General features: G+C 37.0%; 1 protein-coding gene across 1 annotated transcript in view; it reads left to right on the top strand.

Moving 5' to 3' along the window:
* The window catches only part of LOC124291191 (potassium voltage-gated channel subfamily H member 6-like), a 231237-nt gene that overhangs the window by 147181 nt on the left and 67653 nt on the right, over positions 1 to 16403 (top strand). The window contains 2 exon segments of the mRNA XM_046728125.1: positions 13815 to 13971; positions 14822 to 15042. Of these exon segments, the coding sequence (XP_046584081.1) occupies positions 13815 to 13971; positions 14822 to 15042 (378 nt within the window).

Genomic DNA, 16403 nt, shown 5'->3' with positions numbered 1-16403 from the left:
ATTTCTGGTGTCTCCCGCCATGATGTTGCTGGAATATTGCTAAAAGCGGTGTAAAACCAAACTCAGTCAGTCAGTCAGTGTAATGCTGAGCTCACTTTGTGCATGTGGACCCATGTTTGCTGCCATTACATTTGAAAGACTCAGTATCGGAATTGCTGGTAAACACTTCAGACATGAAAACAAGATTTGTTATTCCTATTTTTGTTATAGACTTTTGTTTCTGATTTTGCTCTCCAGACAAACAGTGAACATTTGTGTAACATTGACTAGAGACACCTTCAATGGCATAGCATTGTTTAAGTGATTGATGGCTCTAATAACACTTTTCTTGCACAGCGGAAACACTCTGGCACAGAGCACTGTGTTACTGTTTAATAATACCAAGTCTTCTCAAATCTTAACCATTCAAGCAGTATGTGTTTTTGTTGATTAATCATATGTTGTAACACGCTTATAACTTCTTTCAGGAATCTGTGGAAATTCAAAAGAAATTAAGCATTGTTGTTGGACATATTTACAATTCCGCAATGCATGGCGTTTTTTTAGCTGCGTCTGAAAGTGAAAATAGGATATAGGTAGGATGGCGACTATGCTTAGGGTATGACGATGCTTTAGTTTTCAAAACAGTAAGTGGGATTGGTTTGAGGCCATTTTAAACAGTATTTCAGTTTCATTGCGGCCAGTCAGATCAATGCCTGCGGGAAGCGCACAGTGAGGATGTTAACCATTTGAAAAAAACGCATAAACATGGGTTTGGAGCTGTCAAACTATGGGTTATCATGGATAATGTGGAATTCTAAAGTCGAAATTGTAGAATCAAGACAAGATGAATAAATAGTTATTTTAAACGAGTGGACTACTACCAGAATTTGGCTTGATATAAATGTCTGGAAACATGATGCATGACTCCTGGGTTTGTTGTAGGAAGAATTTCAAGTAATTAATATAAGTTATATGGAATTGCATTATTAAGGAGTAGAACCACTCCCTGGCAGTAGAATCAACAGGAGCTTTTCGATATGGATGATCATTTCATCATTAGAGACTATTGCCAACCACAGATGGTCATTGTGCCGCTTCCTCATTTGTTAAAATCCTTGATTATTTTGTTAGCCTACTTTACCTGTAAGTTTAGAGATCAGTTTTGAATTTATATGATCTACATGGAATTAAGACTCAACATTTATAACCTTTAATTTATATGACTTCAGGGGAAGGGATAATGATTTATGTACATGTTGTTTTCGTCATGAGCGCTGATGTTTGTTTACCATGCTGTTTGTAGTGAATTCCTCTCTTTACGATGGGGTGAGATATTATGCCAACCTTCGTCTAGAAGGTAAGGGCCGCCCCTGGTACAGCCGGATTGTCGGATGCTGCTTGTGATAAGTTATTGGTCCCGTGTTTGTCATCAATACCCTCTTCATTGTCATAACAGATATATGTCATGTGTATTCTAACAGTACTTGTAGAGTAGTGTGCAAGTTGGATGTGTAGTCCTGCATTAACAGAGATGCCAGTGAGGGTTTGGTTAAAGGGAGACAACTCTTGTAATCTTGCAGGTTAGAATGTCAGAGAAAAGAGTTACAAGCTTCCTTGTTGGAATTTTAGAGTAAAGATTTCTGATAAATTTTCATGAACAAATACAATGACAGATTAGCATTTATTTATGAAAACTATGCTCCAATTTGATATATATAGATATGTGATTGACTGAATGTTCAGACTAATCTGTTTGTCATAGATTACAGTTGTATTTGTAGACAATTGCCATTAGGGACCGTTCATAATTTATGGCTAGGGGGATGAGTGATGATGATTTTAAGGGGGTTCACCCATTTTGTTCTGGGGAGGAAGGGGGGTCAGCAATTTTGTACATAAAAATACTACAACATTAGGCTTAAAAATTATGGGGAGGGGGGTCATTGATTTTGTACATGATATGCAAAGGAGGGGGTCACTTACTTTGTACGTAAATTTTAGGGGAGGTCATTCACATTGTACATGCTTCTGAATAAAAATCATCATCACCCCCCAACCCCTTGCCATGAATTATCAACGGTCCCTTAGTAACTGTGCAATTAGCATTCTCTGGGTTAAGTCAGGACAGGAATGTTTTCTTGAAGTGGATGGTTCTTGAAAAAAAATAATCAAACCCATTTCGTTCTGAATTTTGTTGAGATATGGCTTACATTGTTGGAAATAATGATGTGGTGTTGTCTTGCAATACCAATTTCCAAGAAGACTAGACTTCATTTATATTATTTCATAACAAAATGGGTGAAAATCATATGTTTCTCCCTAATGTTGAAGAGAATACTATAGAGCAATGTAGAAATTGTTGCTAGTTAAGATGGTCAATACTTGCATAAGTTCCTAACACAATTACTGGTGCAGGTCTGGATTAGAATTGGTCTTCAGCAACCCATGCTTGTAAGAGGGGACTAATGAGATCAGCTGACCTATTTGAGACATATCATTTTATCCCAATTTAGTAGATCGGTGTTCATGATGTTGATCACTGGATTGTCTGGCCAGACTTGATTATTTACTGACCAGCGCCATATGGCTGGAATATTGCTGAATGCGGCGTTAAACACAACAACCAATGAGTCACGAGGACAGTACCGATATGGGACGAGTCATAGCCCTCCCAAATCATGCCTGTACACTTTAGAGTTTATTTAGGAAGCATGTGTGGCATGAACATCAATTATTTTCTTGATAGCTAGCATGTGCAAGGTTCAGTTACCTTTACTGATCAAAGCGTTTCCAGAGGCAGGTTAATTACGTGAGCTGTTAATTGTATGTGTGAGGTTCATCATGTTGACAACCTCATCAACATGTTTGTAGAGGCAAGTAATTATACATGAGCTATATTAATTATATGTGATGGAAATAAGTAGCATTGGATACTGCTGAAAATAAAAGAGTTAGTGAATTTTGTTTTTGAATATTTTTATGTATGAATTTATTTTCCAAATCTTTGTACATGGCAGTTGAAAATATGATGGTGTTAGTTTGGTATTCAATTTAATTGTTCTGAAACATGATTGTGTATGTTGTTTAAAATGGTGCAAGAACTGGCACAGACTGCTGTGTGTAAGTAGCTTTAATTTCTTTGATCCAAGGTCGCCCTGAATCCAAATAATCCATTCGTAAAAGCTGTTGATAAATACATCGCATCATCCAAGTCATATCACATCAAAGCCACTTATAGATGAAATATCTGGGAAAATGTTTATTACAACTGCCAAAGAGATATTAACAGTCATTATATGTTTTCAGTGTTGGTATTAAGTACCCCAGACCCGTGAAGGTCCGGGTTAGAATGAACCTTCAGTAACCCATGCTTGTCGTAAGAGGCAACTAACGGGATCGGGTGGTCAGGCTTGCTGGCTTGGTTGACACATGTCATCGGTTCCCAATTGCGCAGGTCGATGCTGTTGATCCCTGGATTGTCTGGTCCAGACTCGATTATTTACAGACCGCCACCATGTAGCTAAAATATTGCTGACTGCGGCATAAAACTAAACTCACTCACTCACTCCATACGCTAATAGATGACGTTTTATCAACACTGATTATGAAAAAAGGTGGTGGTGATAGGTATTGATACCACTTGATCTTATGTCATGCAAAAATAGTTGCAATTTATACATTTTGGGGGATATTCGTAACTTCAGTTGTCTGCCCTTATGACATTCCATCATTGTGCATTATTGTTAGTAGTCTGTGTCACTCTTCTCTGATAAAGTATAGAATTGGTCTTCAGCAACCCATGCTTGTCGTAAGAAGCGTCGAAAGGGATCGGGAGGTTAGGGTTGCTGGCTTAATGTCATCGTATCCTGATTGCGTAGATCGATGCTGTTGATCACTGGATTGTCTGATCCAGACTCGATTATTTTTAAACCGCTGTCATATAGCTGGAATATTGCTGAGTGCTGCATAAAACTCACTCACTCTGATAAAGTGTGTGCTGCGTTGGATAGCAATAACCATGCCAGATCATTGTTTTAACGAAAACACAGAAATTAGTGTGGTATAGACAAGTTTCAGTGCTTAATTTTAGAAGAGAAGTATATTGGCATAGCTTTTTGGCTCTGCGACAAGGCTGAATGTGTCACCTCCTTGGCAGGGTTCACTGCTTATGCCTTTGGAAATTGGTTTGCCTGGTCCAGACCTAAATGTCTGCAGATTGTTGTGTCAAACATACAATACTGCGGAGTGCAACTTTCATCTCCCTGCATTAATATTTTTTTGTGAAAACATTCAATCATCTTTTTGGAGTCAGTTTGTCTAGCTTGGAAAGATAAACTATCCCTCTAAAGAGTGGAGTGGTATATTTCATGGTGATTAGGTAGGTATTGGGTGGTGATCATGAGATGTTCACGTAAATAGAGTTACTTCCCTCCACAAGACATTGAAATTACAAGATGTTTCTAAATGTGACTGATCAGGTGGCCAGGCTCGCTGACTTGTTTCACATGTCATCTTATCCCAAAGATGCTCATGATGCTGATCACTGGATTGTCTGGTCCAGACTCGATTATTAACAGGCCACTGCCATATAGCTGAAATATTCTTGAGTGTGGTGTATCAACAACCAACCAATCTAAACTTGACAGTCTTAGTTTTAAAATGTGTCCTGCTTTTCAGTACCATAGACCGCCTCCGTGGTGTAGCGGTTAGAGCATCCGCCCGGAGAGCGGAAGGTCGCGGGTTCAATCCCCGACCGTGCCATACCAAAAGACGTTAAAGTATGGTACTTGTTGGTGCCTGCCTGGTGCTCGACATTAATGGGTACAACAAGGACTGGTCGGCTCGGAGTCAGTATAATGTGTCTGAGTGGGGTATTCATGCTTTACTGCGGCATGGTATCTCAGTGAGCTAGCACTATAAAACCAGCTTCAGTCAGGGCTAGTACAAGCAGCCACACATACACATACACACACGCATGCATGTCGTCATATGAGCGAAATATTCTCAAGCCCGACGTTAAACCCAATTTCACCCCACCTCACCTTTAAGCACCATGTCTTCCATGTTTAGTGCCTTTCTCCTTTAAGTGCCCCTGACCAGCCTCTCGGCTAGCGTGTCAGGAATCTTTATAAACACCCCCTACTATGATCAGATATTCTTGTGTACAGTACAGATTATTTTACAGCAAGCAGCTAAGTGCCTACTACCTTATGTTAAGCTTTGGGACTTGTGGCACCAAGATTATTTTGTTGAGCATGGCCCTGATCAGAGATAGCTTATGCCTCACACTTTTCTCATAGCTTCACTAAAAATGAGCCGTTGTTTTGTAAGGACTGCAGAGCAGAGATTACCCATTAACTCTCAGCAAATTGAGTCGAGTCTCTAAAAACTAACTGTGTTTCATGATATATGTATATCTGGCAGTTGATGATTAACCAAAAGGCCAGATGATTTATTTGTTTACTCTTTCATTATTTTATGGATCTTTGACCCCACAATTCAGATTATTACGAAAACAAGTAATATCAATCCCAATTCTCTTATATCTAGTTGTAACTAATGTAATGGCCTTGTAGCTTCTTGTGCTGCGGATAACGTAACAAGTATATATATCATATCTAGGAAAAGACTTTAATGCTTTGTTCTAACATATTGTATTGAACATTGAATTTGCCATAAATGAACTTTTGAAAATCCCAGTATTTATTTTTCAAAACTCGCCTGCCAGGCCACTGAAGTTGGAGTCATAGTTAAATCATAGTTAAATCCTGAGAATGTTAAAGTCGGACTGTGTGTTTAGGATGCTTATGGTAATGGTTAAAATTGGCCAGTGATGTATGAACTGTTTGATATTACACAAATTGACTCCTGAGAGTTTCTAGGACTTCTATCCTGCCCAACAGTGAAGCATGTAATACATGTGGTCTCACCTTAGGCAAGTGAGTTTGTTCAAAATTGCCTCTGTTCACCCAGCAGAAAATGGGTACCCTGTGGGATAAGTCATGTGACTATTATCCTTCTAGCGCCTCACAGGCATCTTGGGTTATCCAGGGTAATAAGAATCTGTGGTGCAGATTTCAGCACATTACAAATGTCATTATTATTATTATTATTATTATTATTATTAAACTGATTTTAGTATACTGATATTGAAGCAGTGAGAGGCCTATGGGCACTTTGTTACAGTAGGTCCTCCATATATCCTGTTGCAGGTGTCATTTGGATTGGTTGGTCATGTCTTGGTAGTGTTAATAGTGCTAATGATACTAGTCACTGGTTTGTCTGGTCCAAACATGACATTTTGCATTAGGCTGTAGTATAGCTGAAACATTGCTGCTGTTGTGTTAAACAACATTCACTCACTCACTCACTCACTCACTGATGCAATAAATACACTTAGTGTTGAAAATAATTTTCGTTTGTGATGAATTATGATGGGATAATTCCTCAAGTCTTAATCCTTTTATGGGGCTAGACACACAAAGGAAATTAACAAGACATGCTTATATTATAATATGAAAAATAATTTTCGTTTGTGATGAATTATGATGGGATAATTCCTCAAGTCTTAATCCTTTTATGGGGCTAGACACACAAAGGAAATTAACAAGACATGCTTATATTATAATATGGAAAATATGAAGTATTTTGTAATGTGACAGTTATTTAATTTGTGGATGATATGTCCTAGTGTTGATCTTCCCCACTGTGCTTGTGATGGACCTATTTGCTGTGTTTAGCAGGGGTAGACACCTTAGCTCATATAAAACTAGTCCACAGCTCATTTCAGACTACTGGGCCCTTATTCTCGAAACGTTCGTAGCCCTAAGAATTCTTAACTTTGATCGTAGCCAATGTGTTAAGAATGGGCTTAAGAAGTTCATAGGGCTACGAACGTTTCGAGAATAGCTAGCCTGGTCTTTGTACAATTGGTTGATTTAAAGGTACAAACGACCAGTCTATCTGGGTTGTTACTAGTCTCAGACTAAAGGACTAGGTGCAGTGTCTATCCCTGGTTTAGAGAGATGAACTGTTGTGGTCTTCAGCCCTGCATCCTATGTTCCAATCTCAATAATTTCCGATTTTTTACTTTGATATGATACCCTCTGTGAAGGTCATAGGGCATCGTCATATAAGGTCACACCATTTGAACTTTGGGTCGACCAATCAGTGTCAAGGCTTCTAAGTTCTTGGTATATAAGAGCCACAAATTCAGCCCACATGGCCACCTTCTGAATCAGAAAATGGAGTTATCAGCAAGTTTCAAATCTAAATCATAAAGGCTTCAACATTATATCAAAGTGGATATTCTATGCATAGATTGTATACATTTTACATATGTCAGTTGTGAGCATTAAGGCATCTGTGCTTAAAATGCAGTTTAAATGGAATATTTCTGCATTGTGTTTCTTTGTTAAATTTAAATATAGAAAGTAAAATTAGTAAGAAATGAAACCAAATTATTCTAGGAATCTAACATCTGATTCACTTCAGAACCCATGTATGGTTTATTTGGATTGGGCATTCAAGGTTCATATGATATGATTTTCTGTGAAGGTGTTCTCAGATCTTCACTCAGAGAGGTATCATATTGGAATAAAGGGTGTTTCTTATTGAGATTGGCCGTGTTCTAGAGTAGTGAATTAATCAGGCACTAAGGCCCTCTGCAGCTACTGTGGCCAAGGCAAACATGCATGTAGATCATCCTATTGTGGCTGTGGCTATTCTGTGTTATTATTTGTAGATGTGCTTAGCCCTCTACATAACAATAACAACCAAAATATTATTTATCCATGATGTGCTCAAACTTATCACCCATATATCTAATTCTTACTTTCAAAACCACATATTTAGTATATGAAAAACATACCCAGTGTTAAGGTGGAGGTGAGGTAGCTGAGTGGTTACATGTTTGCTAAAGACCTGGGGTCGATTCTCAACATGGGTACAATATGTGAAGCCCATTTCTGGTGTCCACTGCCATAGAGTTGCTGGAATATTGCTAGAAGTGGCATGGAACCCCACTCGTTCACTGACAATTTCCCCATTTGCACATGAACTCCACATCACATGTGTGTAATTGTGACTTTTGGCAAGTGCTGAACGTATATAAGGAGTTCATACGTGACAATTTGTCTTCAGACTGAGAATTCAAGAGATGCTATTATGTTTTTGCTAACCTAGAATGGCTTCTTTACAAACACAGGTCTGTTGTTTACAGTACAATGATGGCTTCTGTGTATCTGTGCCTTGGGCTAATGTCGTGCTTCAAGACTGAGAAAATCTGAACAAGCTGTAGCTAAAGAGAAAACTGAGGCAGGATTTGAGAAAAGCACAATTCTTTTCAATGTCTTTTTTTTATAATATATATTTATTCCAGGACTGTGATGAGTTGTTGATTAAATTTCTAGCTCTTGACATTCTAAAGTTCTGCTTTGATGTAACCCTTGTTAAAGTTTTCCTTGGGCAGTTTACCAAAGAGGAACAATAAATGAAATTTTGTGTCTTACTTTAGCCGCAAGTGCAAAGCCCTAGTCAAGTAAAATTGATATTAGCTCAGTCGACAATGGTGCATATATTGATACCTACTGAAACTGTTGTTATGCAAGTGTATGACTGAAGAGATTTTAGTGGATGGTGGGGTATGAGGGTGGACTGATATGTTCTGAGCCTCGCTGTGAGAATTGTGTTATTGTGAAATATTGTGGACGTAATATAAAGTCTTAGCAGTATATCCAGAAATACTTGAGCAGATAGTTTTTCTGTGACAAGTCTGTCAAATAGTAGTGACCTTTGGAAAATAAACAAACATGAAGAATATCAAGTACTTTGCCAGTTGTTTTTGGAAATAATGAGCACAGGTTCTGTCCATAGATACAAATTGTTGCAAGAACCTTCATGGATCAGCTTCAAACAGATTGATTATCATGAGACATTGTGTCTGATGTGTTTGGTTCAGGATGTGTTTGGTTCAACCCAAGGAGCTGGTACTTTCTTCAGTGCCAAAGTTCCTACAATAATGGAATGTATGCTCTCCTGAGAAGTGCACTTGCCAGTCGATGATCGCCATATTGTGGATTCTCTGTGTCGTTTCTGATGTTGCTGATGTGACAGGCCTTCCAGGAAGAGCATCCTCCTGCCACACTCCGCTGTGCATTTCTTTATGCTGGTATCCTTAGTGTTAAACTCAAATCTTCAGTGATGGCTTGGTGAGTTATGTCCTTTCTCTGCAAGGACAGGATCACTACATATTCAGTTTGCCCATTGTTTAAAGGTCATTGGTCCCTGTTAGCTTATCTGACTTGTCACTGAAGAACAAATAGTTTAACTGACTTGAGCATTTGTGGCTACACATCCATGACATCATGTAATTATTATGTAGTTCCAACTGAGGGACTTAAAATTTATGATTGCAAAGGCCCGAATCTGACTATATCATTTCAGCAGAATATTATTAAATCCTTGTTTGTCTTTTGAAACAAAGATTTTCAAACAATAATAAAGGGCTTAAACTTCTGTCAACATAACAGTAGTTGAGACTGGTCAGGGCAAAACTACATCTTAATTAACAAAGTTAATTTAGTGTTGTAAAATGTATTTTTATTCTTCTTTCGCTATAGAATGAGACTTCATGTGTATAAGATATTAATAAATGCTTGCTAAAATCTACCTGCCATATTTCGAATTGTAACAGCTCTGCTTAAGTGTACCGTTCCAATGTTTACATCAGTCTGAAAGAAATCTTTATACTCGCACAGTTACAAAGCCTGAAAGTCTTTGACAGTCCTTAATTTCTAGCATATACTTTTTACTGAAGTACAGCTTTGGGAATGCATATCAAATATGCAAACGTTGAGTTTTTACACTCTTTCCAAAGCAAAAACATAACTTCATTGGCATGTCAATATTTGAAATAGCCTGTTAACAAATCTGTTTTTGGTATGCGTTGTTATTCCATAATAAAAGTATTTTTGTTTTACCAAATTGTAAATGTATATCTCTGTATTATAGTATTTATGAGTCATTCATTAATGCAGTTATATTAGTCAACATGTGATTAAATATACTTTATTTTGTGTTCTGGTAGTTCATTCAGAGGTTAATTAAATTTGCGTTTTCACTAAACAATCACCAATGTGATGACAAGGAGGATTGTATACTGAATCGCAGGTAGTGCATGGAAGAGGTAGAACATGCCAGCGTGAGTTATTATGCAACAATTCACACACAACAACATTGATGACATCATTTAAAATGTACACAGAGTAAATAAATATTAATGTTTTCATTCGCCCTGTACAGTTACCTATATTACATGGGATCGGGTGGTCAGGCTTCCTGACTTAGTTGTCACATGTCATCGCATCCCAATCGTGTAGATCGATGTCATGCTGTTGATCACTGGATTGTCTGGTCTACACATGTTTAATTAGAGACAGCCTCTATATAACTGGAATATTGCTGAGTGTGGGGTTAAACAACAAACGAACAAAACCAAAACATATCCTTACATAAATTTCCGTTTCGACATTTGACCTAAGTTTGTTCATGGTCGTTACTTTATTACATGTGGTTTTAATAAGCTCCCCATTTGTCAAGTTTCTAAGCACCCATAGTTATTATTACATCGAATACAATGTGTTGCCTGGGTGATACATTTGAGCACATCATGACCTTTATCAAAGATTGTAATTGCTACAGAAACTGTTCTCATTTAATTAATCCATGGTAAACTTTTGATTGATGATTCTTTTAATTATGACATTTGATTCAACGAACTGAGGGCTGAGCTAATTGTGTACGAGGTGAGCAGTGGTGTAAACATTAGCGTAAGAGCATCTGGTTTGTTTTGTTTTGCAGCGTGTCTCTTATTACCAAATGGCCGACCGCGGGCGCATACATTTGATTCATGTGAGTAAGAGGTTCGGCTAAGTCGCAAGCCGTATTTTCGGCAATAACTTTACTCACGACAGCCAAAGCGTGTGCGTTTTGCCCCTATACTCTCCCTTGAAGCTTTGATAATAGCATGGAGCATGTCCTCTCGTTTAACAAACTAATATATTGGGCTTTTATCACGTTCCTTCATATTGAGCGCAAGAGATGTCTGTGCATGAAAGTGAGGCTGACTTCTGCATGGTGTGCACTATAGCATAGAAGTTATTTATTAGAAATCTTCCTAATTGTTTTGCATATTCCTGTTTGAAATATTCATTGATTTCACTAATATTTCATAAACAGCTCCCCGCTAGGTTACTAATGGCTTTGGTACCTGATTGGTCCTTGAGAATTTGTTATAGCTGTGGTATAACCATGGTCCCGCATTGGTCCGACTTCCATCTTGCGCTATTTCAGCCCTGCATTTCTACCCATTCCTTTTGCAGCTTTTTGTATCCTATACCTTTTCTAGAAGTGACAAATGCACAAATTATACCATTAGCGACTGACATTTTCTTCTTTCAAGTGAATGATCAATTTACTATTTTCTTTAATATTCTTGTTCTTGCATTTAAAGAACTCTATCTTAAATGTATAAATTTTCATTTGTTGTAAGTAAATTTGATATTGTTGTATATATTGTGGACATGATTGTGAGTATATTTTGTTGGAATATGATTGTTACTTGTTTTAATTGCAATTAAGTATGGAAATGTATTCACAGTGATTGGGAAAGAATGTTTCTCTCTTGGTGTATGTAATATTTTTTTTGTAAATTTAAAAAAAACAAAAACATGCATGAATTATACCTGGCGTATGACTTTCCCAATCACTGTATATAAGCATGTCTATAGGAGTTTCCGTGAATTTATTTACAGATAATTCATTAGAAGCAAGCGCTCAATGTTGGATATGATTAACTTAAGTTGCATTATTTCATATAGTTTGATTATTCAGTTTTGAAGGAAAACGCAAATAATATAGGCTGAGATACCTTATAGGTCTCCCGCAACTGTCTCACATATTTTCTCACATGGTTACGTGTTTTTAACTGTGTTCTTTTTTTCAGTGTACATATGCAAGATTTTCTTTTTATATTAACAGAAATTAACTACAGGTATCCATGGAAATTATTTGTGTCTAATCATCCCTACACAACATTGGCTATTACAAGCTTTGATGTGGTCTGAAGGAAAACAAATGTTTCAATCAATATTCCGCTCTTTGAGTGTTTTTATGTTTTGAAGACATTCAAAGAATAAATATGATTTAAGATCCCGAAAAATAATTACATGTAATGGATGGTCTGACTCGTTATTAATTGATTCTGTGTTATTTGATTGTCAAGGCACAAGTAGATTTGAATGGATCAGTTGTCAGAAATAGAAGAAAATTTGTCACGTCAGAAATTACAGAACTAATTAGCGATAATGATGGATTCCGAATCGTTTCCAATGGTTACAAGCCAGATAAACACAATAATTTTACCGACTTATCATGAAGGGTTGGCACATAGTTAATAAATCATATGAAGAACTATTTCTGTCGTCATTTAGGAATTATTCAGTCGGAGCAAGTTGTTATTGATACAGGAATTGCGGAGTCAAAGACGTCCTCTGTCAAGCTTGGTCTCATAATATTGATTATGCTAATCTCCTAAAGACTGCTTTTCACAAGTGTCATTAAGTGTTACGAGGAACAAATAAACCTTCAGCTAATGAGTTGGGATTAGGAATGCCTTTTTGTGGAGAGTCTTGGGATGTCCTGTAGTGGAATGGTACCTGGTCAAACGGAGCAGTGCACCTTGTTATCACCTTGCTGGGATGTTATTGTCGTATCATCCTGATCATTGGTTATGCAACAGTAACAGCTGGATGAACACTTTGAGCAGTATTACCATGGACATTTTAATGCTGGAAGACTTACATCATGGATCTTCACTGACAAGGGAGAACTGATACTTTATAAAAGTGACATGCTTCAGTTATTCTGTTTAACAAGAAAGGATGTTCTATTTCTATCTCATACATGAGGCCCTGGGTTATGTCAAAAGCAACAAGTAAAGACATTTTGATCTTTTTTAGGACTTCTGGATGTTGTGTTATAGACACAGGAGATAGTTGTTATGTTCTCTTTGCTTCAAATGATGATTCTCAGTGTGCTGAAAACAGTTGTTGGCAAAATTTAAGGAACTCTTGTCCCGATGTTGGAATGTTCTAATGCAGTTAAGGTGTTTAACAACAAGGAGCTTCCATAAAGTCTATGAACAGCCATTACGAGCTAATATGTCAGAATGTTTTAAATTGCTCTGTTTGAAACAGAACATTTTAAATGAGATTTTGAAGTAGTTCATTATGGGATATTTTGACAGGCTGTTCCCACAAACATAAAGACTTCAACAAGATGGGATGTACTGGTGTCATTGGGAAGAGAATCTTCACTGTACACTTCAGAAGACATGTCTTAGATTTTCAGTTTCATGAAATCAAGGAATAATAACCTTGTGCCAGGAATTGAACATTGGAATATAACATTGGATAGTGTGTAGGTCAAACCTGTTTTTGGAAGGAAAAGTATCTCTGGATTATGAAACAAGAAATCACGAAGAAATGTGTTTAGATCTAGCATATTGCTAGAAAGCCTGAGATGTGTACGACTGTGTATATCATCATTTCAGTAACCTCCAGTGTGTTCCTTTTCAAGGAGATGCATTTTGTCTAACTAAAACAAATTGCTTAACAACACAGGATTATATTGTATCAATGTCTTTCTTTCAAACAAGATGGAACTGGTATTATCGACTTGTTCTGTTTGCAGACAATGTGACTTGCATTGTCACGGTTGACTTAGTCTAACAAAACAGATTAAAATTTAAACGGGACATTCTTGTGCCATAACGTGGTACATTCATCTGTGAGATAGTTGAGAGGGTTCGTCACCTTCTGAGATACTGTGTTGTGTGTAACAAGTTAACAATGCATAGAAGACCCAACGAAGACTCTTTAATGGAACGATTCTTTGGCCTTGTTGCCATAGCAGCGCAAAGAATTATGGGTAAATAATGTGATTCTATTATGTAGTTTGTCATGTTAGCCTGACCTGCAACATATTCAAGTGAATTCTTCAACCAAAACCATGTAAACCACGGTAATTGGTTAACATGTAATTTCAAGATAATGTTGCATTTAGTTGTGTCAGTTTTACTTGTATTAAGTGTAGGGTGGAATCACCAGTGATTTCCAATCTCAGAATAATATGCAAGAACAAAAGTATGATGTCATCATAATGGTCTTATTGTAAGAGGCATCCCCATGACAGCGATGTGATGTAGAGTTTCATGGTAGTTTCAGATTTTCTTGACTGTAGGCTGAATCGACTGCCTACCGTAAACAACAGTAAAATATCATTTATTGGATGCCAGTATGGTAGTTGTTACTTTGACTAAAAGAAATAAAAGTGGGAAAGTGTATCTGAAGAATTAAGATAATAATGAAAATGCTGTTTGAGAGGATAATGAATACATCCATTATACACAACTCTTCGATGGTGGCGAACAAGATATGGTTATTTCATTGTGATGTCATTTATAGGAGTATTATGGTTTTAGAATACGTTTGCAGGGTTTAGTCTTGTATCATTTTGATAATCCAGTATTCAAGTGTATACTTTCTTTTGGCAGTTTACTGTATGTTGACATATTTCTGAATCACTTGATTCATGCGGTCGACGGTCACACTGCATGTTTTTGAAACCTGAAATTAATGCTCTTGTATTTAGTCTTATTTTCAGCTTATAAGGAGAGTTCTTCACTGAGCTGGCATCAGGCATGGTCAGGAGACTTCTGTGAAGTTAGGCAAGCACCTGTATTCGTATCTCATCTCCTTCCAACTGATTCTGTTCTCAGGGCCCACAGTAAACCATGTGAAGGCAAACTTCATGAACCAAGCTTCAAGTGATTCCGAGCTGGCCAAACATCGAATGAAACCATTTGTTGACAGCCATACCAATTTGACAGATGGAGTGAAGAGTGAGAGCAAAGATGGGATGTTGTCATCAGCTGCCAAGGGCATCTTGTTGCCGGGCGTGGCCAACATGAAACAGAATGTCTCCGAGAAAGTCGCTCAGGTAAGCTTTTGTCTCGATTCTCACTTCCAGAAATGAAACTGTTATCCGTAACCAGGGCTCCAGATAAGGGTCGTATCGGCGCATGTACGGATATAAAATATGCAAGATACGGTAGGAAATGGTTTAGAAAGCGTAGAAGATACGCACCACAGCAATGGTGTATGGTCTTAGAATCATTTACAGACGTATTTATCTGAAAAAGCATTGTTTTATTGTTTATTGACCTGTTTACACAAGAGTAGCAATGTTGTGGTGCATATATGAAACGAAACACAAGATTACTGATATGCCATTAATTTCCATTCAGTACTCTAAATGTACTCTTAAGGTTTTCCAGTACTCCTATATTGAATAAATAAGGAGTACGTACTCCTAATCATGAAAAATTATCTGGAGCCCTGCGTAACCTTTCTCTATTTGTAAAACATGCTGTTGTCTTGAGAAATGATAGGTTATCCAAGTAATTTCATAATTGCCATTGTATTATGTATTATAGTTATGTATATGTATGTAACTCCTTGTATTTGGGCTGGAGGCCTTGAATACAATAAACTTGACTTGACTTGACTTTGTTTCATTTTCCCAATTTAAAGTATCTGCACCTGACTGGGTGTGTTGTCATACATTGTTTCTGTTGATTCTATCTCCAGGCAATCATTCACTCTGTCAAGCCAATTACATTGAAGGGTAGTCACCAGGTAGCAACATTTTGATCATTTTGTTCATCATTCTCAGTTTTAATCATTATTTACAAACCCACAACAATATATAATCTTGATAACAATTAGTTGGAAAACAAACCCAAATAGACATTTTAGATATTTTTCATTTTCATTTTACTACTTGCTTCTTAATACAATGGTCTGGTACAAATGTAAAGTATTTTTTAAATATCAGTATTTAAACATGTTTTTATTTATTTGTTCATCATTTTTTGCTTTAATCATTTTAACCATTATCAGGTACGAGTCAAATTAACATTTTACATTTATTTTATCACTATAATGCTCCTTAGTACAAGTGTGTGATACAAATATATTGCATTTATTTTAGATCAGTATGCAAACTTTTTAGTGCATTATGAATGATCATTATTCAGACATTGGAATTCGTTTCATGTTTTCCTTTCTTCATAAAATGAAAGTCATTCATGAAATCTCGACGTTCTGCCTTTATACCTGGGTTATCTCCTCCTTGTTGATAGAAACAGTGTTATACAGCTCTTATACAGCTCTTAATCCATGATCATGTGATATACACTCGTATTCACCCTGGGCGAGGAGACAGGTGTTGAAATACAGTATCAGTATGCCTTACTCATGTGATATATCATATGATCATGTTCTTTTTCAACATAAAAG

The sequence above is a fragment of the Haliotis rubra genome, unplaced genomic scaffold (genome assembly GCF_003918875.1).
Source record: "Haliotis rubra isolate DU_JTF1 unplaced genomic scaffold, ASM391887v1 Scf485, whole genome shotgun sequence".
In the NCBI taxonomy this organism is placed as follows: Eukaryota; Metazoa; Mollusca; class Gastropoda; order Lepetellida; family Haliotidae; genus Haliotis; species Haliotis rubra.
Note: the sequence above shows the minus strand (reverse complement) of the source record. Positions and strands in the feature narration are given on the sequence as shown.